Raw genomic sequence first — 24792 nt, forward strand, 5'->3', positions numbered from 1 at the left:
ATGCTTTACTCACCTTCAGCATCTACGGATATACATACGTATATCGACATATCCCAGGTGCCTACGCATCTAGACATCAGTGATCTTGAACCAATGTAGTTAAGTCAGTGACTGGATCGCAGCTGAACGTAACACGCGCGTATATAGCGCGATCTCTTTGCCCCAGCCTTCGAGGCTTAAGTCAATTGGTTGGCTCTGAACTGTCATCGATTGCATTGCTTGTTTGTGTCCTTTGTCTGTGGCCTCTCAGACAACCAGCGTGTCAGTGTCCAATAAGCGCCTGGCTCTGTCTACAGTGCTGTTACGAATGAGGGATACTGTTGACACGATTCGCGTTAATTCGCGACGACACGCCACTCAACGCGTCTAAACCGCGTCCCTCTTGTCCCCTCTTGTCCCCTTTTTTCTTTTTCCCCCACCTGAATTCCAAAGGAATGTTTTGGCCAGATGATGGGTCGCAGCAACTGTGGCCGCGTGAATGGCTTTTAAAACTCCACTCCACAAGCTGATGTCGATTCTGGGGAGCAAGAAAACATCGGGCCTGGCATAGAGCGTCAAAATTCAGCAAAGTTGTCCTAAATTTATGCCAAGTTACTTAAGAGTTTTTTTTTTTTTTTTAGTTGTTTCTTTTGCAGTCACTTAGGTTTGAGGTCTCGAGTTTTCTTTTCTCCATTAGATAAGCTGTGGTAAATAACAGCAATCGTCCACGCTGTACGATATATTGGGTGTTATTGTGCGCCCGACTGAAAACTTAACTCTCCAGCACTTCGAGGTTCGATATCCTGCAGCTTGCGGTCATGGGAACCTTGGATCATCACTTCATTCTATTGTTCGTTCTTTGACGATGCCTCTAAAAATTGTTCTATCATGTCGAGGGCAGTCTCCCAACAGAGAACTCCCTCCATACCTTGCTGCGCCTTTTTCCTTCCAAGCACGGTCAAGCCACCCTGAAAATTGTGAAAACGAACAAAGAAAATATGGAATGGCGTTTTCAAGGGGTAAAAGAAAAGGAAAAAGAACGGTGTCAGTCAGGGATATATATGTATGCGCAACAAAATAAAGGCCCCAAAGTCCGAATGTTGGAAAGGGCCGGCATGTTAGTGAGTGTGTCCCGCACCACTAGCACACGAGCACTCGATTCATTCCATTGTTCATGCTTGGGCCTCTGCTTGCGCGAGCAGTCTCTCTCGCCATCCATTGCAGACCTCCTCGAATCCGCCAATTACATCTCCACACACTCCTGCACATTCTCGCTTCTCCAGACGTTCTCCCCAATTGCCCCTTGTCAGCCATCGCTCGCCCTCCTCTCTAAGCTCCTCTTCCCTCCTCATCTCAGCCACAATCTCCTTTGCGCTCTTCAGTCTTCTTGTCGCCATTGTCGTTGTCTGGCGAGACATGTGTAGTGTGTCGGAGAGGTAATTGAGGTTTTGGACAAGTTCAGTAGTAAGGGTGTGGAGGCTAGTTAAGGAGTTGAAGGCCGATGTTGAAGGCCGCGGCATGGCATCAGAGAGGTTTAAGAGCAACGGTATCAAGTCGTCAATAGTCTCTGGGTCTGGCGGTGCAACGAGAGGGGACAGCAGAGAGAAGGACAGGTTATAGATCTGGCGAGATTGGTGGTTCAGGTGCGTGGTCAACGCTGAGTGTGCTGTTATCAACCTATGATCTATGTTAGCCTCAACTTACATCAAAAGCGCCATCACATCTACAGACCTTGAGGCGCTCGCTTCAACACTTGACTGGGAGCCGAGGTCCCGCAGGGCGTTGGTCACTCTCCTGAAAACATCGTCTGCTGGGCCACCGTAGTTCTCTGTTCCTCTCCGAGCCAGCGACTCTACAGCATCCATTTTGGACACCAAGCCCGGTGGCATACCAGGGGAATCCAGGTCGGATTCCGAGCCATATTCACTGCCATCGTAATTACTAGTTTGACGCTGGTGTTTCCGTCGAGGTGAGAGAAGTGTTAGGTTCATAACCTTTGCCCTATCGTTTCCTTGCTTTTTTGGACTGCTGGTGTCTTCGGTATCTTCAATCTCGTCCATCTGATCATTGCTCTGTCCTTCCCCTTCACCTCCGAACATGTCACTGTTGACATCACCATCTGTGTATTCTCCTTCGTCTCCTGAGTCAGAAAAGGCATCGGCAAGCTCATCAGCTAGGTTGCCCATGCCGTTTCCACCCAAGTCGGATGCATCCTGCTGATTGAAGCTGTTCTGGAACGGGGTTGAAGGTTCTTGCACCGATGACTTGGAGAGTCTTCGGGCTTGGGGCGAGCCGGAGAAGCTATCGAAGGCGGACGAGTTCCGAGAGTGTCTGGGAGTATGCGGCGATGATGGCATTTTTGATGTGTCGAACTGCAGATGCAGGAGTCCTCCCACAACCTGGCTAGGTAGATTCACAGGCCTGTGACTACCACGGTTCCACCGCCAAATGCAGCGGACTGGACACCGCCTTATTTCTCGAGTCGCGGTATGAATCAGGAAGCTTCGGGTACTTTTATCGATTCTCTCTCGCCTACAAAATATTGTATCGCAGAGCTAGGTAGTGGTTGCTTGATCTCCTTTCAAAATGGGGGATGTCGAGGGAGGGTCGGCGACGCTTGAAATGATATCGGCTTAGGTGACCAGGGACCCTTATTAGGTACTTGCTAACCACTAAATTATTGATCACACCAAATTGGCCGCCAACAAAAGGACAGGACAACGAACGAACCGAGCTCCCAGGGTGTCCCATATGCTTAAGGTTTGTTTCTTTATGCGATATGCCATATCTCCTTTCGGTGGTACACAATCTTGCCCGTACATACATCTCAGGGTGTTTCGACTCGACCCAACTATCACAGCGTTTATTACGGAGTACTTGTAGTATTTCTTGATATACCTAGTCGTGGCGGCTCGATGTTGGTACCTTGAGAAACACAGGGGGGGCCGTGCCAGGACTGGCGCTAATGCGGGCAAAGGGTACGGATACAAGTATTGGATTGGTGTTAGTGCCAGTCCAGTGGACGAGATAATGTTATGCAGAATTGTCTACTTTGTAGGGGACAAAACGGTTCCATCCAACATTTGTGGCTTACTAGGTTGTCTCCAAATAAATTGCACAGCCACGCTACACCAAGCTCTCGCGGGGCACTCTGAAGTTCGGATTTCTCATGTACATCTCTCGTTTGCATCAGGCACGCCCCCAAACTGTGTCGCTTTCGCTTCATTAGCTCAAGACATACAAACTCTAGCTTCGTACAGCTATTCCTTTACACAAAGTGTGGCTCCTATAGTTCTTCATCAGAAGACGCAAAAGCAGCTCTGAATATGGCGACGTTTCGGCGGTTTCAACCTGACGATGTGAATAAGTTTTCCAAGTGCAATCTAGACCCTTTCACGGAAACTTACGAGCTCAATTTCTACCTCCAATACCATGCAAAGTGGCCAGCTCTCTTTCAAGTTTGTGAGGATATGGATGGAAACATTGTTGGGTATAGTGAGATTTATCCTTTACATTCAGTACCAGCTTGTCGAGGCTAACGTATTGACTGACAGTCATGGGCAAGGTCGAGTCTTCTCCAGACGCCTACAAATTCTCCGAGCATTACCTACCATGGCACGCCCACATAACGGCGCTCACTGTTGCCCCAGAAGCAAGAAGGTCTGGCATTGCAAAGATCCTAACCGATCAGCTGGAAGTCGCAGCTGATGCTGAGAACGCCTGGTTCGTGGACTTGTTCGTTCGAAGCAGCAACCACAGAGCCATCGCCCTTTACAAGAATCTGGGCTACAGCGTGTTCCGCGTGGTGAAGGACTATTACGGTGACCACGCTACGGACCCTTCCAGGGCGAGCGAGGATGCACTCGACATGCGCAAGCCCATGAAGCGAGACAAGGATCGTCAGCACATTCGAGATGATGGAGAAACCCATATGGTTGATCCCGAGGATGTTTGGTAACCGGTATCAATGTGTGCTTGTCCTTTCCATCACTCCATCAAGCTTGAAACTCAACTCAAAATCCAGTGTATAGGCTTACCGCCCCTATTATGACATGGTGAATACTAACCATTCATATCCAGGCTCCATCCACTTCATAAACGCTTCCACTCACAAAGGTACTCTCAGGGCCGAGGAGGAAAGCTATCACATTGGCACACTCTTCTGACGTACCTTGGCGCTGGAAGGCAGTTGGTTCGTCGAAAGCGGCGTCTTCTGGTCGGTTGTGCATATCCCATGCCTTCTTCATCAACGGGGTATATATGGCTCCGGGGGCAACAGCGTTGACTCGCACTTCTCGGTGGCCGTTCTCCTTTGCTGCCGCTCTTGTCAGCCCAACTATTCCGTGCTTGCTGGCGTCATAGGCGCCGTGCCTGGCGAATCCTGATTCTACTGGTCAGCTTTAGAGATCCCATTTATGTGCAGTTCAAACCTGCCCTTGATGCCATGAATAGAAGCAACGTTGACGATGGAGCCTCCGTCTACTATCCTGTTGAGCTGCGCCCGTAGACAATACATTGTTCCTGTCAAGTTCACAGCGATGATCTTATGCCACTCTTCGTCCTCAAGTTCCGCTACGGCACGAAGACCGTGGTGCTTCCCAATGATACCAGCCACGTTAGCTGCCCCATCGAGTCTCCCATATTTCTGAACAGTAGCGTCTAGCCAGTCCTCAACTTGGGGCCGTTGTGAGACGTCGACACGGGAAACTAGCGCCTCGATGCCCTGCTCGTCAAAGTATGCTGTGGCAGTTGTAATGGCATTGAGGTCGATATCGGCGATGCTCACAGTAGCCCCGCGTTTTGCAAGAACTTTGGCGGTTGCGAAGCCGATTCCGCTTGCACCGCCTGTCAGCGCATAAACTTTTCCTTTGAGTGACATTGTCTGTGGCTTCCAGGTCGTGAGTTGGCTACTCGGTAGCAAATGAGGAATGAGTCAGATGCTAGGGCACAAAATGATATTTACATATATAGACATACGGTTGGGCTTTATGGCTGACTGGATCGATATTCCCCGCTTGAAACAGCCGGTGGTTAATTTGGGGAATAATTGACATTGTACTGGATGTGTAGGATATACATGAAGCTCTAGGGTAAGCACTTGAAACTAGCCTGTGACGGTTCTGCTTGACTTCCTCTAGTCTTATGACCACCTACCCATTAATATCCTACCTATAGGAATGAGGTCGTATAGAGAGTATGCTGCGCAGCTTGTACGAAAGCTCGACCTTTCAAATGAAGTTTAGACTGCTGAATGCAACGAGGTACTTTACCTACAACATCTCTTGTACATTTATGTGCAGGACAATATTATATCCATCGGTTGGCGGATGGGGTAGCACTGTATGCAATAAGGGAATTAGGTACCAGTTGTCAAACTGTCGGTTGCTGCGGGCTATAACCTTCGCTTGAATGGACAGTGTCCTCTCTAGACAACGACACTGGCTTGCAGCTGAGGCGATACCTTAAACTCGACTTGCTTTTCACCTACGTACCAGCACCTACTTTTGTTCAGGTAGGTACCTCAGCCTCAGCAATCATCGCTTCCAGGCAACAGTCCAGGCTGTCCCCTGCTAGTGGAGGTTAGGTAGTTAGTTGCCTCGCTGACGGGCAGCGCCAACGTTGCCCTTGTCCCTATCAATTTCCAACCAAACACGGGCAAGAACGCACGCCTCGATTCATCATCCGTCCCCATCACCAGACCCATCCACTTCCAAGCCGTCTCGTCTGGTGCTGTTTGCCCATCACCATCACGTACGTTTGACCTTTGGCCCAACCGAAGTCTTTCTACTTGGCCAACGAATCTAGAGATTTCTTTGTTCTTTCTCGTTGTTGCACAGCATTCTCAATAGAACCGCTGCCAACATAGTTGCCGTATTCCCAGGCCCTCCTTTTTATCCTCGTTTTATCACACTTATTAATTCTCGGCTTTGCTGCCTTGCGGCGCCTTTGGCTTTCCCTTTCCCCTTACGCCGACTTTTTTTTTTCTCCCTTCTTCAACATCGCCTCTTCACCAAACCAGCCTGCGCGTGAGCTATTCATCGTCAGCCACCGCACCTAAACCATTTCTGGCCTCCTTGTCTATTTTCTATCTTTCCAGACAAAACCAAAGCAATAGAGATGGCTACCACCGCGATGGATTACGAGGCTGCCAATGGCGACCGGTACGAAGGTTCGTAGTCAGCTCCAAGCGCGTTGATGCACGCGCTTCCATGCTCTTCATCACTGTTGATGTGAACAACACTCCATCAAATTCGCCTGCCGCACTCTCGACTCATCACCCTCCCGTCACCCGATCAGCCCATCCTCCTATCCTATATTTTCAGCTCCGCAAGTAGCTAACCAGCCTGTTCTAGATGAGGCTCCTCGATATGAGCGCGACAACCGCAGTGCTTCGCCTCGCCCTCGTGACGACAACGAAGGTAGCCGCCGTCGCTCCGCCTCACCCGGCGGCCATGGTGACAGGTTTGTTACAATGAGTCCCACCTCATCGACAAATACTGACATATATATCCACAATAGCAACATGAAGGACGTGTCTGCCTCCCGGGACGACGATGATGGTGCTATCAACCCTGGGTCCAACCTCTTTGTCACAGGTATCCACCCCAAGCTTTCCGAAGCTGAGGTTTCCAAGATGTTTGAGAAATATGGCGATGTTGAGAAGTGCCAAATTATGCGTGACCCGCACACCAAAGAGTCTCGCGGATTTGGCTTTGTCAAGATGGTCACATCTGAACAAGCCGAAGCTGCTAAAGAGGGTCTTCAGGGCGAACAGATCGAGGGTCGCACTTTGAGCATTGAGAAGGCCCGCCGAGCCCGCCCTCGTACCCCGACTCCTGGCAAATACTTTGGCCCACCCAAGCGAGGTAAGGAATCCCAGTAGCGACATGATGAGTATGTACTGATCAGTCATAGAGCCTCGTCCTGGACGTTACGATGATCGCCGACGTGGTGGTTACGGTGGTGGCGGCGGCGGTGGCGGTTACGGCCGTGATGACCCTTACCGCTACCGTGGCTACGATCGCAACTACGAGCGACGCTATGAGGACCGTGGAGGTGGTTATGGTGGCAGCAGCGGCGGAGGAGGTGGTGGTGGCCGCGACTATGACCGCAGCTATCGTGATGAGCGTCGTTACGAGGATCGAGGCGGCTATGGTGGCCGCGACTATGATCGAGGCTATGAACGCCGTGACCGTGACGAGGGCTACGGCCGTGATCGCTACGGAGGAGGAGGCGGCGGAGGCGGTCGTGAAGAGCGAGACCGCTATGGCCCTCGGGGAGGCCCTGGGGGTTCTGGCTATGAACGTGGTGGTGATCGATACGAACGCGGAGGCGACCGAGATGCTGCTCGAACTCGCGACCCAGCTGCCAGCGCCGGAGGAGCTGGTTATGGCGAATCCGCCTCTCGATCTGAGGCACGCGATACCTATGGAGGTTTGACCTACTACTGACTGTCTCCCAATTATTTATCCGCTAACCCTACCAGGTGCTCCCGATCGTAACATTCAGTAAACGCCTGATGTTTGCCACGACTCGACTGAAAGAACAGTCTTTGGGATCACACGTCCATTCTCCTTTCCTCTACTAAACCCGTAACTTTGCTTGTTCAATTTTCTTCTGTCAACTGTTATTTACTCGTTGTTTTCTTATCTTTCATGGACCACAGCAGACTGAATCGGGCTCTGCTCACACAGGAGTTTAGTGTGATTGCGACAGTTAAGGGATTGGAATCAAAAATGGGTACTCGGCCTGCGTCACTTGAGTTTTCTTGTTGCTGGTCATCGGTTTCGCAACAAGGTCACAGAAGGACCACATTTGGCAGCTTCCGGATCTTTGCAAATCAAACACTTCATCAGTCATCCATCGCGTCTTCGACGACTTTATGATAGCTATTGCCAGCACAACATCAACCAGATGTCGACTCCGGCCTAATCGGTGAATCACATGGACTATCAAACTCAACTTCGAATGCGGCCTCGCGACTCAACTGCCTGCCCGTGCTGTCCTCGTATCACATACATATACTATTATGGGGTATGCGAGACGGCCACTTGTGGCTGTTGCTCTGCTCTGCTCGTCCTGACTGACTTTAGTTATTGACTCAGAGACGCCTGTAAATGTTTCACCCACCGCCAATCAAATCACACATCGCTGTAAAACAACTTGACACCCCCTACAACTCTGACAAGCAATCAATGAAACCGCTATCGCTAGGCTCACGCGTGGGGTTTAGAATGTTTCTCGGCTTTCAGCGATTCGGTACACGAAGTCCTCTCAATCACCGTCTGCTCACCAAGCTCCCCCAACATACCCCTGGGATTATGATTCTCAGCAAACTTGTCGCCAACACCCAGTCTAATTCTTGCAAAACCACAGGACTGGACCCGTGTACTGGTAAGGACTGCAAGTTGTGATCCTGCTGACTGAATGGTAGGGTGATCCCCCAAACTGGATATATTCATATACGAGAGTAACCGCCGATGTTTTCGCTGCCAAAAGTCCAAACAGTGAGTTGGGCCAACGCTCCTTTGAGGGCTGACTTGAACAAGAGTCGTAGCTATGCGGAAATGCTACTTCAATTTCCCATCACTCAATAGGGGTTACAAAGGAGCATACATGCGTCCGTGGAGCTTCCATCTAGCGATGCATGCATTTGACTGTGCGTTGTATTCATTTCAAAGAACATCGAGAAGTTGGCTGTAATGAACAGCTGCCACAGAAGCATTCTCCCAACTAGTTTCAGTTTATTATTTTGTAAATATTCGTGTTATTAACCCTCTTCCCTTGATGCGCCTGACGTCCCCACGCTTATTCAGCTCGGTATTTTGACCTGTTGGTCACTTTTGGGACAGTTATAGCTTCGTATTCTATGTGTAAGTGAGAAACGAAATAGGGATGATTCCCTCAACTGTTAGTGAGGACCCAGCCCACCTGCATCCTTCGCATGGCCATTGAAAACGTAAACAACTTTGATGTCTAGTCGATTGCGTTGAATGTCTGCATTTGGTGACCTGAGGTTTCCAAAGAACCCAACCTGCTATCTCAAGGCTGCTTCCTCACCCCCTGATAAATGGTCTCCAATGAGGCACACGTCTGATTACTGCTGGCCACTTGTAGGTCGCTTTGGATTTGCTCCAAGCAGCCACCCCACGCCAGATACCAGAGTACCAGTCGCAGCCTCTCTTAGCTGATCCCTCTTCCTTGTTCTATTCTGCTCGTGCAACTCGGACTCAGAGGACTCGGACTCTGCATTCGTCTTATCTGATGTAAAAGAACCCTGCAAGCTTGACAACACAGGTAGGTTCCTGGACGCGACCCTGGCTGTGGCTCTAGAAAGATCGAAGAGAGACATTGGCGCTTCCTCGGCTTGACGAGCTGTCGCGCTGGCAGATATGTTGCGGGGTGGATAAGCCTTATCTGGGCCTGGTGTATCGAACGAGCCAGGGAGACCCGAAAGGTCACCTGCGGTATCCCAGGCAGCTTCTCGAGCAGCCTCCTCCTTAATTGCAGCATCCAATTGCTCTTCGCAACGACGGAAGGTCTTTAATACTTCCTGCAGCTGAGGCGGGGGAGCTAACCGTAGAGAAGTTGCTAGGCACTCAATCCGCTGCTCGAGATGGCGTATCTCGGGATTTCCACTTGCCGTTCCGAGATGCGTTGGCTTCTGGGATCTCTCCGTGCGGACATATTTGCCAGCGTCAAGTGCTGCCTTCCATGACCATTCGTCAGATATGCCTGCAGGCTGCGACTTATGCACATTCTCATCGGCACCAAGACGGGTTACCACGTAAGAGTATGCAGTTTCGAAGTCGTCTTCGCGCAAAGCAGCTTCGATGCACATGGCAACGATTCGTTTTGTGACCAATGATTTGACCGCGTCTTGATCCTCTGTTATCGGCTGCTGCTTTCCTGGCCTCACGTAAATTGGCAAATTCGCATGGATCATGTTGTTTCCCAGTTCCTCAAACTCTTGCAAACGTGTGTATGCTTTGGGATTTTGTTCTAGAACCTTTTCGATGATCGAGATCGGATCAGAGTGCACTCGGAGTACAACCGGACTGAAAGGTTCGCCTTGTTTGAGTACCAGGCGATAGTCGCTCAAGGCATGAGTAGCCTTCAATAATGCTTCGATGCGTTTTCTGACGGAATGATTTGTACCCAACGTTCTCGGAAAAGCTTTAAGGCTGATTTGGTCGTCAACAATGTTTGCCCCGAGGACATAACAACTGACTTACATTTCATCGCATCTTTTTAATCCCCCTCTATTCCGGTTTGGATTCGAAGCATTATCGAATGCCCCGAGAGCTGCGTTTTGTACAGTGTTTAGCACGGCAGATACTGACAGAGGCGCATCTGGCCCTTCTTGATCGTAAAGGGTTCTTGCTAGGTTGTATCCTAAGACGTGTCAGGTGTAATTTGGCCACATAGACATGCTCATGATACATACGTGAGCGCGAAAGCATGGCTTTCAAAAGCTCTGTCTCGATGAACTCCAGGGTCACCTTGCCAAATATGCCCAGCAAAGTTTCGTCTCTGGTAGACTTCAGACTGTTTCCCCAACCATGCAGCCATAGTATCTCTTTTCGTGCCCGGATCCAGAAACCGTCGTCATCAGAGGCACGAGTCGGAAGATTTCGTATAAGACGGCCAATTTGCGATTTTTGTTCCTGCTGATCCTGAATAAACGCTAGATCTCCAGCTTTACGAATTGTGCAGGGAACGCCCGAGTGGGTAAGAAGATAAGCGCTTTGGATGAGAGCAGGGAGAAGATCAAGAGATTCCTCTTTGGGTGTTGTCAGAGGATTTGAGCCTTGTAGTAGGTCGTTACGTAGGTATGTCGCAGCTTTGGCTCCACCAAATGCATCTATATCAAAAGGCGGAACAGGGGCAAGATTTTCTACTGCGGTTTGAAGTGTTATATCGGAGTCTTCATCCAAAAGAGACCGGATCTTGTTGTAAATTCTGAAGGCTGCCTCCAAAGCCCCCAAGTCGGGATCAGAGACAAGATATGCAGAAGCTAGGACGGCCCTGGCGTAAGAGCGGTCGAGATACTGCTGTTGGTTTTCCTGAAGCCACGAGCCGGCATCGTTTCCCAGGTCTATATCCGATGGCCCATCCCAGGATTCAATGGCTTTGAGAGCGACTGGCCAGGATGTTGCCGCTTTAGAGGCGAGCCATTCGAGAGCCTGCTCCCAACCAGGACACGATAATTCAGGCGCTGTATCCGTGTCGTGTGATACATCTTGGTCAAAGGCCTCTCGTTTCCACCTCGATTCGTTATGTAGCCAAGGCCCGACAAGCCCACGCAGATCACGGCCAGCTAGGCCAAACTCGTCATCGACAGCACCTGTCTCAGCCAGGAGATAATCGATGGCTATTCTGTCAGGTAGATTCTGGAACTCAAGCAGCGGGTACCGTATGGGTCTTTGTGGATAATACTCATAGTTTCGTCTGACCAGAGGGAGAACCGTTGAGATCATCCACGTGTGAAGCTCACGCGAATGCTGCAGGAATGGGGACACCAGGTTGGGGACTTGTGGTAGCATGCCTGCTTCTTCGTCCATTCTGTAAGCCCTCAAAAGTAAGAAAGAGGTGAGTGGATCAGCCTCGTGAGCGAGAGTGAGAGGCACATCAGTATTTTTTAGAGAGAGAAGATGAAGTTTCTTGACTTTTCTTGAAGCCTGATCTTCTGTTATACTTTGAACAGAAGAAGTGTCGAGCTGATAGTCTGGATTTGTCTGTGACGGCGATTCGTCACTGGCAATAGCTTGTATGAGAGGTACATACACTGCCGGACTGAGGGTTTCGGGAAGATATGTGAGAATGATTCGGAGTACCAGCTCTGACCGTAGTATTACGGCATGCTGGCCAATGAGATAGGTCAAGCTATCGATGTCGGCGATGGTTGCGAAGTGTACAGCCAAGAGCACCAGCTTCGCAGGACCCAGCGTGACATGAGCCGCCATGATGATGATAGTATTCCCAGTCGGATAATAGATTCAAAGAGAGCATAAATGTTGGTGAAACTTTTAGAAATAGTTTCAATTTGGTATTGGAAAAGGAGAGCTTCAACTAACAAAGTGGCAGGTTGGTTGGTTACCTTCAAGTTATTAGCACCTCCACTCTGTTCTGGTACTGAACAGAGTGGACCAAGTTAAGGTGTGCCTTGGTTTGGGTAGCTACAGCCACACACATTACGCCACACTACAGGACACACGCATGATCATCTGTGGCGGTTCAAGCGTCAAGGTACCTATTTTCAGTGAGCCGATAGGATCCACTTCACCATCCAATCCACGGGCACCCATTTGCTACTCGGCCAAGGTACGGGTGAATTCAAGAGCCGGAGGCACTTCACGATTACAACGTCAAACGAACCGCGATTCAACGATCAGATACTGCCCGACCCGCGCAAAGCCCGACACATACTCAATTGGCTCAAGATGGCGTCGGGATACGGCATGAACGGCGGTAAGTCTATCAATGGAGCTTCCACGCTCAACCAGTCAAACATTCCTTGGACTGACGACATCTACCTGGACTCTAGGCGTTGGCCGCTGCTTTCCCTTCTGGCAAGAGGTTATGGGATGCTATGTGGTCAACACCACTGCCGCTGATGACTCTGGCAAGAAGAAGTGTGGTCTGGTTCTCGAAGATTACTATGAGTGCCTCCACCACAAGAAGGAGGTAGGTTGAAGCATGCAGATTCGGCGTTGCTTTCGGCATGGTAGGACAGTTGAATTAACAGCAATCGACAGCATGCTCGAGCTCTCGCCATGCAAGCCGCCTACGCCCGAAGCGAATCCGCCACAGCGCGCGATGATGCGCCCAGCGTTAAACAAATAAGGAGTCTAGGACTCATCGACAAGGACGAAGACACGAAGAAGGTGCTGGGACAAAGCTAGACGACGGATGGATCTGGAGATACTCAATGAATGATACTCGAATGCTATTTATGCTAGCCGAATTACCTGTATCGCTCAGCTACATGTGAAGGAATAAACTTTGGTTTCGCTCAAGCTGCCCATTGTGACAACGCCCAAACCAGCTGGAACTTATGACAAGCCATCAACGCTCGGACTGCCAGTTCCTTCGATATGAAACAACTATTTAGTAATACATTTTTGGGAAAATTCTACAGCAATACCGCCAAGCAGGTTAGCATTGTGCTCAGAATCTTGTTGACATATGCAGCCATGTGATATAACTCGGGCCAAGGGCGCGCCTGATTGAAATTGGTTCATTGTAACATGTCCAAGTCTAAGAGCAGCAGGAACCAAGCAAGGCACAAGCCCCAGAGAGGGAAAGGTGCCTACCTACCTACCTACCTAGGTAACTGGTCATATTTGCCAGCCGACAACAGCTGGCCGCCAGTTCCCCCTCCCATCCATAATCACCAAGCAGCCCGGATCTCCTTACTCTCAGTGAACGTATATGTTACTTAGGTTGTGGCAGGCCAACCCTCAAAGACGCCTTTCCTTCATCTTCGCCAGTAAATGGCCTTCTCAGATTGCTGGGTATCTGCTAGAGCTTGTGCAACATGCCTTCTCTTGAGGGAATTGAAGTTGCGATCGTTACTAAGTCCGAACTGGCCAAGCTCCCCGAGTTTCCTCTCTCGAATTCCTCCTCTCAGGGTGTTCTGCCGTCTGCTGATCAACTGTCTTGCTTAAGTCTTGCGGCCTCGAGCCGACTTGGTTCATTACCACGCCAACTTCGGAAGATCAGTCCTCGGATTTCTGTCTACATCCCCTCAGACCCAGGTTTGTCTTTGTTCGAGCCAAAGCCTCCAAGGAGCCCTGTCTGACTGGGTTTAGGATCGCGATTCGGAATCCACTATGCACTCAGCGAAACGTCACAACTGCCACGCTACTTGTATTTCAAAATTTTCATGAATGGCAGAAATGTCACAAACTGTGGCGTGAGGGTTCTCGACGGAGCTTCAGGTTCCATCACACGCTCCCTCTGTGAGCCAAGCGAGCGCTGGAAATACAAGGAAGATGGGGTGTTGCGCATCAGGGACGGGATCGAGGCACGTTGCTTCTCCTTTCTGCCACACGCGCATCAATCAGTTGCAGAAGATGGCGGCTTGCTAGAGGTTCAAGTCTTTCGGGCCAAGGGCCGAATTCGAAGGTTTCCCATACTAGAAAGCCACCGCGGTCAGGAGTCATACGGTATTGGGTTGGTGTGCCTTGCGTAGATGTTCAGTGATGGTTGGCTAATAAGTTGCAGGTCGCCCTCTGGTGGTCTTCTCGATTCACCAGATGAAGCCGGTTTCTACGATTGGATTCTAATGGACTCAAAAAAGTCACCTTTCGTCTCTTTCCGGTTTCTCTATAGATCGTTACTAAACCTGCGTCAACTGAGCCTCGCACCGGATCCCGAGTCGGACGACAGTTCAGTCGACATGGAAGAGGACATGGCTGAGCACGCGAGTGAAGGGTTTCGTTCGATAAAACCCCGTTGTATTGGTGATATTTGCACAGAGAGTCCAAGTAGTTCAGCGTTGGATGATGCTCTGTCGGTCCAGGGGGAGCCCCATTCGTCAACACGTCCCAGGCGGTTGACCGAAGCAGCCCCTATGATTGTACCATCAAAAGTCTCAGCTCGTCCTCTGCCCGAGGTTCCAACCAGGAAGCCTGTAGACCACAGAGACATTGAAAAACAGGTGGAGGCGCATGAATACACTTCTCTATCTGATATCCCAGAGGAAATAGAGCACACTGATACCAGCATAGCCAGTACTACCAGCTTTCCAGGTAGATCCGATTCTTCTCGCAGTGTCAAAGCGAGAGTTCTCGAATTGAACGATTGCGGTATAATGCCGCTTCAGCCAGCCCTCAAGAGAGACACCAGCTCGACCATCCTCGAATCACTTGTGAACTACTCAGAACAACCTGGTCCGGGACAACTCCGTGCGTTATTAACACCGACAGGGAAGATGGGCCACCTAGAAACAGATGAGCCTGAGAAAACATCGGAAATGAAATCGATTGTAGCGGAAGCAGAACACTCATTCAGGACTTGTTGGAGGCTGAGCGAGAGCGAGTGGATCAAGGGGGAGGTTTGACTGCACAAATGGCAACGGGGCAGAGTTTGTAACCCAGAGTTGTTTGATTCCAGCCTCACAGAGGATTGCTCAATGAATGTGTGATAATGATGGACTTGCGAAGGAAGTGTATGGAGACCCAATCATTTTAGTTATTTTACTTCAGGTATGCCAACACGACTGAGCACCCAGATACGATACAAGGTATAAATTTTGCGCTCACCGCACCCAACAACATAGGTACCTACCTTGGGTACCAAGGAATGGTGAGGGACAGTGAATAACAGCGGTGACGTACGTTCCTGCATGCCCGCGTACCGAGCTCGTTGATCTCGAGGTAAAATGACTGCCACCGGCAGTGGCAGTGGCAGTGACCGTCAGTAGTAGCCTTAGGTCCTGCTTGCCAGCCTTGTGATCAGTATCAGGCAGCCGGGCAGAGTAAATATTCCGGTATCCTCATCGACACTTCATACCTAGCAGACAAACACCAAAAAAAGAAAAAAGAAAAAAATGCAACGCATCATGGCGGACCAAAGCTGGCTACGATTTCTTGGGGGTAACAGAGCTCGACAGCACGATCTGAAGTACCGTCGCTCCGAAGCAGCCCTACAAGACTTGTACAAAGATCCTCCCGAAAGCAAAGAAATCCATGGCCATCGCGTGAAGAAGAGCATGGCGCGGCTCCCTAGCTGGCAAGAAGTATCTCAGCCAAACCAGGCGGCTGCCGCGGCGGCTGAGGCGGAATACAGTTTGGACGAAATAGACAAGTTGTTCATCAATGCAGGCCAGCAGATCTGGCACAGCCCTTCCATTGACCAAGTGGCAGAAACATTACAAGTTGCAGTAATGTCCAACCAGGCAAGCGAAGCACTTTCCGCAGAGTATCGCTCACACATCCTGCTCCTTTGCGAAGCGTATGGTGCTCGACACAGAAAGATTGCCAAGCTCGAAAGAGAGCTTGCAGAAGCAAAAATGGCACTCAAGGGCGAGGCAAGTCGACACAGCTCCATAGAAGAACACTGGATGGTCCAGGATGCACGGTACAAAGCTGAGGTTAAACGCCTGGAGATGTTTATTCATCGAACGTCTGAGCAAGGCATGGAAGCTGTGGCACTCGCCAGGGCCGGTAGTCTCCTCAGGGGAAGAGCTGGAGTTACCACAGGAGGGCAAAGTGCCATCGGCAGTGACGTGTACGACGAGGACACCTCGAATGGAGGTAAGTATGTCCAACCGTGCAGCACTCGACTACACTGACATTTGACGTAAAACAGCCCTTGAAGTCACTGCCAAGAACGAACGTAATCCCACATTACTAACACGACAAGATACAGTGTGTGAGTGTTCATGCTCATTTTCAGACTTGTTAAATATCCACCATATCCTAACATCTTATGAACAGTATCTCGAACACGAACCATGGACGCCAGCAACGAGATCAGGTTGAGCAGAGGGTTCCGGGTCCAGGATCGCCTCAACAAGAAGAAAGGAACAACCGGCGCTCGCCGACTTGAAACACGTGCAGACAGTGATGGAAAGACACGGCCTGAGCAAGGCCGAGAAGAACTGCATCCACGAAATACTTCTATGCTCTCGATTGGTCCAGATGGACGAGGCACATCAGACATGTCGCCACACAAAGGTAGTGCCAGGAGGGAGCGCGATTCTACCGAAGAGTCAACATTAATGAAGGAGGTTGGCATTGTTAGCCGGACAACCTGTACATCCACATCTCCCACACAAAACCAGTCAAGCCAGGATACGGTTACTGAGCTCCGATGCGATCTAAGAAGCCACCAAAATAACTCTCGGCATCATCGTCAATTCTCGTTTGTTCCTGGAGATGATATAACAGATGTACGATTGGGAGGGCCCATAGGGTCTGGAATTGCTCTGGGTCAACATATCCAGAAGAGTCAGGCACAAACAACTAGTAGAGAGACTGGTCGTTTCTGTGAAGATAAACCGTAGGTCGAGATCGGCCGAGTGGATACGGATGATAGAGCAGCGACGATCGGACATTGACGACAACCCCGGAGCGTCAGACCTACGACTCTAGCCGCTTCAGAAGATAAGCGAGCCGTCAGACCTCAGTGCCGTTTCTCACATCGCGCATGGAGGTGATTGACTGACTCCTGAAAAGGTTCTTTTGTCAGTAGCATGTCTAGCATGTGGACATAGGGCAATTAGAGTTTTCCATCATATCAACGGCGAAAGTTTATACGAGGGGAGGGTCGGATGGAGTTTGTTGCAAGACGAACAGCACGGGGGTGTTGGAAATATCACACGATGAGAGGTCCCACAGGGCGAAGGTAAATAACTCTGCTCAACTCGGCGTGACGAATGATGCCAAGCGATAGGCCCGGAGGGGAAGGATGTTCGGATGACCGAGAGGCGTCGCATCGACGAGGCTCAAGACTCGACGGAAGAAGCATAGTATGTGACGACAGATGTGAGGCGGGCTTGGCGGGCTTGACGGGCACGACGGGCGACACGGGATCTAGCCCTAGAAGACAAAGGCAACGAGCAAACAAACGAGAAGTTGTGGTAAAACCTGGAGAAGACTAGGCAAGCCCGGAACAGCCTGTCAAGTCAAGGCAAAGACGCCGGTGCCGAACCTTATATCGAGTTCAAGACTCAGTGAATTTGACGAATTAAGGTTAGAGGAGTGGCGCTCGCGACAGGAATGCCAATACAGCGCCTGCTGAGTCGAGCCATGCTTCATCGACAGCGTAAGGAATGTGACTGTCGCTAAATCAAGGAACCATCAACGGGACGGGTAAGGCAGACGAAGCAGTCTGTCGTCTGTCTCCTCAGCGACAGCATGGCATGCGACTAGACCAGGGCATGCCGTTATTCAAACGATGGTCTAGCAAAGTCTAGAGCTGTGCCTGAGGTCAAGAGCGGAGAGATGAGTCGTGCCTGAATCGTGCAACGTCTTTGTTGGTGTTTTTTCATTGGTTTCGCTTGATTGAAGGAGCCTCGGCCGATTGAAGCACACGCTCGCTATACATACTATGTGTTAGAGGGAGTGTTCTGTCGCTGGTTGGTACCAGGGCAGTGTCCTGAAATGTTGTGAGTACCAATTGGAGCAAATGCATGTCTGTACTGTAAATCGACAAATGTGTTTTTATTGCAGTGAGGGTACGGAACAGATACGTCAGAGACGATGGTGATGGCTTCACCATACATAGCTCGATCGTCGGCCAAGCCATTGGACATTGGGCGATGAAGGAGAAATAAGGTTTTCCCAAGCTGTTAGTCGTGAGTGAGGCGATCCGTATGCGGCCAACTCAAACAGCCCAGAGCAGACGAGAGAGAGCTGTAGGGGTGCCTGAGGTGAAGATAGCGGATGACTAACTAGCGCCAGTTAGATCGCGTTGGCGCTGTTGGTGGCGGATCGAGCACCCTACCTAAGGTACATTTAGCTTACCTTCCTTACCTTAGTATAGTGAGTGCCTGCTCGATCTCCCCCGAACGGCGGCGCGGCGATAAGCGAGACTGCTGAATCCAGATCCCTGGGTCTTGCTTGTACGTATGTACAGTAGCTAGACCTGTTGTTGGTTAAGGTACCTTAAGTTAGACGGAGGCCATAAACATCCGCGTTCGTTGAGCTTCCCTCCCTCCCGTCCGTCCCTTCCCTTCCCTCCCCTCTCGATTCCTTTTTTTTTCTCTGTCTCCATATTGTCTCCGTTCTCATGCCATCCAATTCACGCACCCCCGTCTGTTCTTGGTTAGGGGGATCGGAGACGAGAAGTCATTTCTTCAACTGTCGAGCAGGATGTGTAGGTTTGTGGGTTTGTTTGATGCTTGCGCATTTCCTAGTCTACCTAGTAGTTGGTGTTTTAGTTGTCTCTTCTCCTTTCCTGCTTCCAATGCGCGTGAATCCGCAGGACTGGGCCTCTTGGCCCGTGATACCTTAGGACTGTTTGCTCACTTGTAGGTAAGGTACTAAGCTAGAGCTCCCGTCTCTACAGAATACCCGGTACAGAGGGCCGGTTCTGCAGTACAAGTAATACGGCGACCAACAATGCCACCAAAAATACGACTAGGCAGGGGGAATTGTCTCCCGGTGGAATGCCTCTGTCGCGAGGCCTCGTGGACGCATTTGGTCCGTTCGTAGGCCTTGCAAAGATTTGACATTGTGCTAGCCGGTATTTGCCTCGTTGGTTGCACGATGCATCCAGTTCAATGCGGTGCCCTGGGGGGACAAAGTTTTACGTAGCGACAGGCTGCATATCCATACCGAGGGAGCTGTTGCTAGGATTCCATCCTCTGCAGCTGGCGAAATCTCCGACCAAAGTATGGATGAAGATATGCGGCTGGTGGAGTGGATGGATTACATCACATCCTCCAGGAGAGTTTTCTGCGTTGTTTTCAGAAGAAACGCAGAACACAGGAATGAAACCACAATTCGGTAATGATTTTCTCATTCATGCTTACAGCACGGTCGTCGGAGAGTCAGCGTAATGCTCAAGCTGATGTGCATTACCTGACACGTACACACTCGATGTGTTATTTTTACCAAGACGCCGAGATCTATCTGACCGAGTGGCAGAAGTCGATGGCATCATCAATCAGTAAACACTTCATCTCACCATTTGAAGCCAGCAAAGACATCAAGGACAACCTCCACGTTGTCGTGACGCACTAAGAGGACCAGGAACTTTCACGACGGCCAGCACAAATGCAGTGGACGCGACCTCGGACCAGAAGGCGGGCAGTCTCCCCAACTGATGCCCAGTATGTATACGCATGCATACATACATACACGATACATCCGCAGTGGTTTCTTTTTCGTGGGGCAATGGAGATAAGATGAGGTGCAATGAAACCTTCCCACGATCCGGGTTGAAACTATCCATCATAACGGCCCTTGGGACACAGAAGCACCAGCACCAACGACTGAACCCAATAGACTAGGGGGGTGTCAGCCAGACAAATGGACGACGACTCAAGAAGCGTTCAGGCCTGAGCAGTGCCAAGCTGCCAGGGCCAGGGGGACCAGCCTTTATGCGCTAAGGAAGAGAGACAGAGCAGAGAGAGGGTGGAGGGGGTGTGAATTTAGCCAACGGTGAACGGGAGCGGTCGGTAGTGGACCTCTAAGCTGGGTTAACGATCCATGCCCAAATCCGAGACATTGGCATGGATCATCCCCATCCGCACCAGCGTGGAAAAAACCCGTCCGTCTGTGGCTGACTCGATGTTGACAAGTAGCGGCACGATCTAAGCCGCAAACAGTCACCCAAGTATCGACAGACCGCAAATAGTTTCAACCGTCATGGTCAAGGCTCAAAGCAGAGACAGAAAGGCCAGTTTGATTGTAAGCGAATAGTCAATGACTGGATATGATTGTCTGAGTCGCGTGAATGGTGAGCCGAATTAAACAATAGTGCTATTGGGCTAGCCAGCCCCGTCAGTAAACAAGACAGTTATGTACGTAGTTGTTTTGGCATGGCATTCACAGCAGCTGGACAAACAATGGATCTGATCAACAACGGTCTCCATCCGTGTGTGTGTGTGTGTGTCAATGCGTGCATGTCTCCATGACAGGCGCCGCCAGAACGGTGGAAGCACCAGGGAAGCATCAGCTTGACAGGGTCAGAAGGGTCTGACTCTGAGGACAAGGGTTACAGAAACCAAGGAAGATCATTCTCAACGGGGAGCAGGGCATGATGTGATGGTCCATTTGGCACATCAGACGATCCAATCAAATCAGACAGCGACAAGCCCAAAGGCCGAAACGCAACGGGCGCCCGAAGATTTTCGGGACATGGCCCAAGCTCCCGACTGAACACAGAAACACAAAGACAGAAACACAGAGCCATCGTGACGTGACACTCAGTATCAGGAAGGCCCCTGGCGATCAGTAATCGTGAATTGGAAACAAACCGTTGAGTCTGCCATCTCCCCCCCTGCCCCTGTAAGCTCAGGTATGTATAAACCCCAGCTGCCGTTTGTACAAGATCCATCCAATTGCCTGTCTATGTCTCAGCCGTCATGAACATACAGCATACGGTAGCTCGGTTTCTTCAACTCGATCTCTGGAAGTTTTTGTACGAGCAGAGTGGAGGGCGAGAGGGTGAGAGGGCGAGAAGGGGGGTGTATGGTCGACTCAGTGTGATGCTGTCTGTATGTATAAGTAAAATTGGGGCCAAATTGGACACCTCTTAGCTGATGATCGCAATCGATCTGAATTGAACTGAGCTTCTAATAACGGAAAAGGAGATTTTGAAAAACTACATATTGCTAAGGCATGCAATTTCAAAACTGTCCAGGATTGACATTGACTTGACTTGACCGACTGACCGTCAAGGCTGAAGTCGGTGATGTAACAAGCAACCGTACAGGCGGTGCATATGTAACAGTATTGAGGAGTCAGACAAAATGTCCGCTCGCAGATCATCAATTGCTTCACGACAGGTGTGAAATAAAGACCGAACCTTGCTTGCCTTTCTGTCGCTGTACATGGAATCCGTGTCGGTCTGTCTGTCTGTATGCATGCATTTATGTATGTGTATCTCGAATTTCCCTGTGCAGCATAGATCTTATTCCCAACGGCCGAGTGAGTTAGACTTTTCGATCGCAGCCGATTCACTTTGAAATGGAGCCTGGAGTTTTACTTTCGCAGTGCATTCACTCCTCTTGCAGTTCGTATGTATGTATGTACAAGTAGTCGTCATTGATGGGTCGCTACGTCTAGGTTTCATGTGAGCCACCACGAATGTCATCGGCTGCCCACCAAGAACCCTACTCCAACTCTCAGCTAAACGGGCAGCCCGCCTCATCGGTGACACTACTACCCTGTACACCCACCACCCAGTCAATCGTCATGGTCCCCTGGAACATAAGTTTATCTGCTTGGGCTGAGCAGCTTGCCAACAATCTTTCGGTTTGATTGCTGTGGAATTGGTGCTCTTCGTCATGGTTGGCCGATGGAGCTCAGAGGTCAATAATTCCATCCAGCGCCTGGAACCCCTACTACCTTATTGTTCTTCCATGCATGTTATTTCCAAGACCTGGGAATCGTCAGCTGGCTTCTGACCCAATCAGTGGCTCTTCGTATCCTCTGGAACAAGAGTGCACTACAACGATGTACCCGTTGTGCACGCCTCCATCTTGACTAACTAAAATCTACTTTAGCCCCTCGCCCTTGTCTGTGACCGTTGAGCCTACGACGACGCCGGTTGACGTTCAACTGCGCCTGCGATAGTTACGTTGTGTTGCCAGCGTTGTGTTGCGCTGCGTTACATGCATGAGGGCGGAACGACCTTGAGATTTCGTACCATCCACACGGAATCAGCAGAAAATAGAAACATTGGTTCCACTGCCCGAGATGCTGCACAAGAAATGCGAGTTTGCATAAGTGCAACGCCGAGGTACGTGTTTGAGACAGATGACTGATTGGCCCGTCATTCTGCACTGGAAAGAAGAACCAAGTGAACCCTTCACGGTTGAGCTCAGAAACACTCCCCGAAGCTATTCGGACTGGCCATACCCGGCCCGGCACGTCATTATGGTTGGAGAAGAGAAGAAAAGAAATTGTGAGCGATCTCCCATCGACCCCCTAAACCCGCCATTAAAAGACATGGGTTATCGTATCGTCGGGAATTGTCCTTCCCGGGTGATTGGCTCAAGGATCCCTGTAGATTCGACCACTTGGGGTACAGTACGGTAATTTTCCCATGCAAACCTTGCTCGACCAGCGGGATCGGCGCCAAGTTGACGGCGATGGGTATAGTCCCTACAGCTTCAAGATTGGCTCCCGTGTTGCGCGCTGTGGACACACATACGCACACTCACACACTCACACACTCACTCAATACAGATAGTTAGAAAGAATGGCTGAGAGTGAGTGAGTGCCTCCGCTGGTGAGATCAAGCGCTACCGAATGTCAACTTCTAAAGAAGAGAGGAGAGGAAGTTATCCCCAGAGACCACATTTGCCAGTCGACCTCCCCCATTAGTACGCTCCGGCTCCCCAGGCCCCCCAAGACAGCCCTGACAGACCGACATGGGTGACATTAGATAGTGCACCTGCAGCTAACATCAGTGGCTGCCGATGCTGGGTTGGTGGATGGTTCCGCCTCGCCTTGCCCTGTACCACAGATTAAAATGAGATCCAAGAAGATGTCAGTCAACCAACCTCGGCACTGGTTGAGGTACGCGGACATGGTTATAGGTTCAAGAAGGAGGGACAAGGGGCAGGGCGATGTAAAGTACAATATGTACTCCGTACCGCAGACGTTTCTGTCGATCATTGTATGTTAATGGAGGATAAATATTCCCTATGGGACTTGCTTAAAGATACAGATCATTGCTTTACTTACTGGGTTTGAGTCAGGCACAGGAAGCTTGTGCGCGCAGCATGAGCAGGAAGAGCAACCCTCACTTGCATACCTTACCTAGTGGAGGTATCCTAGGTACTATAGGTAGTACCTAGGAAATGTCAGTCTGTAATGTACCCTGTTTGGCTCGAGGCAGATCCTTCCTCACTACCAGATTAACGTTGAACCAAGTGCCAGATCGAATGTCGCAAATGACCGATGGGGCTGGCTTGAAGGAAAAAGAAAAGGAATATATACTTACCTTAGGTACTAACCTATCATGGCCAGGGTGTATCCGCATGTACGTACATACAGTACTAGGTAAGCATACTAAGGTATAACGTCGGATACAGGGAAACCGGCCACCCGCTTTTTAACCTAACCACCTAATTTATAATATTTATAACTCTACTAATTTTAATTATATAGACTTATAAATAATATTAATTAATTTAAAATAATAAAATTTACTAAAAAAGATATATATACTGCTTTTTAGATAGTTTTAGAAGGAGTTTCTATAAATAAAGCTATAGTAGTTTATAATATAAACTATTTAATACTCTAAGCCTATATTAAAAGGGCTATAATACTAAAAGAAGCTTATAAGCTTAAATAAAAGCTCTTAGCTATTTAAAAAAGAAGTTTAAGAAATTAGATTATAGTTTAAGCTAACTTAAGATATCTTATATTATATTAATAGGTCTAATACTTTATAAGCTAGATTATAATATATAATAGCTTCTTAAAAGGCATTAGAAAATACTAATTAGAGGCTTTTTTAAATAGAAATAAAGAAATAAAAACTTTATTTAATAAGTATATAGATTTTAAGAAGTTTAATAGAGCTTTTATTAAACTTATTAAGGCCTTCTTTATATTATTATTAATATATATAGTTTAAATAGTTAAGTAAAAAAATAGATATAATATTAATAAAGTTAAAATAATAGAAAGAATAGGATTAAATAGTCTATTTTTTAAGTTAAAAAAATAAGAAATTAGTACTTATTTATTAGCTTAATTTAAGGTCTTAGATTATAATCCTTAAGTATATCTTAATAATAAGAAAGGTCTTAAGACTTTTAGTAATCTTTAAAGGGAAAATAGTTTAATAATAGCATTTTTTAAAGAATTTAAACTTCCTAAAAGCCTAGGAATTTACTAGCAGTAAAAAAAGCTAGATAAATAACTATATAGTACTTATTTAGCTTAAAATAGTATTTATTTTATTAATAAAGCCTAAGAACTTAAAAGAACCTTATCTTCTTATTTTTAATAGTTATAGAAGTTATATAACTAAAGACTTTTTATTTAAGTATTATAATAATAATATATTTAAACTTTTCTTTTTAATATACTTTTCTTATATCTTTTAGCTATTAGATATTATAACCTTTAAACTATTAAAAAAGGTATATAGGAAATTCCTTTTAGATCTTGC

General features: G+C 48.9%; 9 protein-coding genes across 17 annotated transcripts; 5 read left to right on the top strand and 4 right to left on the bottom strand.

Moving 5' to 3' along the window:
- Positions 1-647: 647 nt before the first annotated feature.
- Positions 648-2847, bottom strand: FVEG_07347 (hypothetical protein). Its single transcript, XM_018895966.1, has 2 exons — positions 1711-2847; positions 648-1656 (listed from the first exon to the last, which is right to left on the bottom strand). Exons 1-2 carry the CDS (start codon positions 2334-2336, stop codon positions 1152-1154), a joined length of 1131 nt encoding a protein of 376 aa, XP_018753334.1. The 5' UTR covers positions 2337-2847; the 3' UTR covers positions 648-1151.
- A 239-nt stretch (positions 2848-3086) lies between these two features.
- On the top strand, positions 3087-5326 carry FVEG_07346 (acetyltransferase). Of its 5 annotated transcripts, none has more exons than XM_018895964.1 (3): positions 3087-3469; positions 3534-4004; positions 4060-5326. In XM_018895964.1, the coding sequence occupies exons 1-2, from the start codon at positions 3412-3414 to the stop codon at positions 3935-3937; spliced, it is 462 nt and encodes a 153-aa protein (XP_018753331.1). In that variant the 5' UTR covers positions 3087-3411; the 3' UTR covers positions 3938-4004; positions 4060-5326. The 5 variants fall into 5 exon arrangements, with proteins under 5 accessions (XP_018753331.1, XP_018753330.1, XP_018753329.1 ...); XM_018895962.1 differs by having other exon boundaries at positions 3122-3474; XM_018895965.1 differs by having other exon boundaries at positions 3139-3469; positions 3534-3948.
- On the bottom strand, positions 3878-5076 carry FVEG_07345 (oxidoreductase). Its single transcript, XM_018895960.1, has 2 exons — positions 4414-5076; positions 3878-4360 (listed from the first exon to the last, which is right to left on the bottom strand). Exons 1-2 carry the CDS (start codon positions 4856-4858, stop codon positions 4050-4052), a joined length of 756 nt encoding a protein of 251 aa, XP_018753333.1. The 5' UTR covers positions 4859-5076; the 3' UTR covers positions 3878-4049.
- Positions 5327-5440: 114 nt separating the features above from the next.
- On the top strand, positions 5441-8901 carry FVEG_07344 (hypothetical protein). Of its 3 annotated transcripts, none has more exons than XM_018895958.1 (6): positions 5441-6148; positions 6333-6441; positions 6499-6845; positions 6895-7413; positions 7466-8013; positions 8085-8899. In XM_018895958.1, the coding sequence occupies exons 1-5, from the start codon at positions 6097-6099 to the stop codon at positions 7489-7491; spliced, it is 1053 nt and encodes a 350-aa protein (XP_018753326.1). In that variant the 5' UTR covers positions 5441-6096; the 3' UTR covers positions 7492-8013; positions 8085-8899. The 3 variants fall into 3 exon arrangements, with proteins under 3 accessions (XP_018753326.1, XP_018753325.1, XP_018753327.1); XM_018895959.1 differs by having other exon boundaries at positions 5742-6148; positions 8073-8898; XM_018895957.1 differs by having other exon boundaries at positions 7466-8901.
- On the bottom strand, positions 8380-12074 carry FVEG_07343 (hypothetical protein). Its single transcript, XM_018895956.1, has 3 exons — positions 10427-12074; positions 10215-10374; positions 8380-10163 (listed from the first exon to the last, which is right to left on the bottom strand). The coding sequence occupies exons 1-3, from the start codon at positions 11943-11945 to the stop codon at positions 9077-9079; spliced, it is 2766 nt and encodes a 921-aa protein (XP_018753324.1). The 5' UTR covers positions 11946-12074; the 3' UTR covers positions 8380-9076.
- Positions 12075-12282: 208 nt separating this feature from the next.
- On the top strand, positions 12283-13155 carry FVEG_07342 (NADH dehydrogenase (ubiquinone) Fe-S protein 5). Its single transcript, XM_018895955.1, has 3 exons — positions 12283-12450; positions 12527-12666; positions 12738-13155. The coding sequence occupies exons 1-3, from the start codon at positions 12423-12425 to the stop codon at positions 12882-12884; spliced, it is 315 nt and encodes a 104-aa protein (XP_018753323.1). The 5' UTR covers positions 12283-12422; the 3' UTR covers positions 12885-13155.
- Positions 13156-13519: 364 nt separating this feature from the next.
- FVEG_16076 (hypothetical protein) lies at positions 13520-15046 on the top strand (the record flags this gene model as incomplete). Its single annotated transcript, XM_018905316.1, has 3 exons — positions 13520-13739; positions 13794-14157; positions 14209-15046. 3 exons carry the CDS (start codon positions 13520-13522, stop codon positions 15044-15046), a joined length of 1422 nt encoding a protein of 473 aa, XP_018753322.1.
- Positions 15047-15547: 501 nt separating this feature from the next.
- On the top strand, positions 15548-16993 carry FVEG_07341 (hypothetical protein; the record flags this gene model as incomplete). The annotated part of the gene is made up of 3 exons (XM_018895954.1): positions 15548-16241; positions 16297-16359; positions 16425-16993. 3 exons carry the CDS (start codon positions 15548-15550, stop codon positions 16991-16993), a joined length of 1326 nt encoding a protein of 441 aa, XP_018753321.1.
- A 4641-nt stretch (positions 16994-21634) lies between these two features.
- FVEG_07340 (hypothetical protein) lies at positions 21635-23567 on the bottom strand. Of its 3 annotated transcripts, XM_018895952.1 has the most exons (3): positions 23352-23567; positions 23168-23271; positions 21635-23119 (listed from the first exon to the last, which is right to left on the bottom strand). In XM_018895952.1, exons 1-3 carry the CDS (start codon positions 23417-23419, stop codon positions 23046-23048), a joined length of 246 nt encoding a protein of 81 aa, XP_018753319.1. In that variant the 5' UTR covers positions 23420-23567; the 3' UTR covers positions 21635-23045. The 3 variants fall into 3 exon arrangements, with proteins under 3 accessions (XP_018753319.1, XP_018753318.1, XP_018753320.1); XM_018895951.1 differs by having other exon boundaries at positions 21635-23271; XM_018895953.1 differs by having other exon boundaries at positions 23168-23567.
- Between the last annotated feature and the right edge of the window lie 1225 nt (positions 23568-24792).

Source organism: Fusarium verticillioides, chromosome 8 (genome assembly GCF_000149555.1).
Source record: "Fusarium verticillioides 7600 chromosome 8, whole genome shotgun sequence".
NCBI lineage: Eukaryota > Fungi > Ascomycota > Sordariomycetes > Hypocreales > Nectriaceae > Fusarium > Fusarium verticillioides.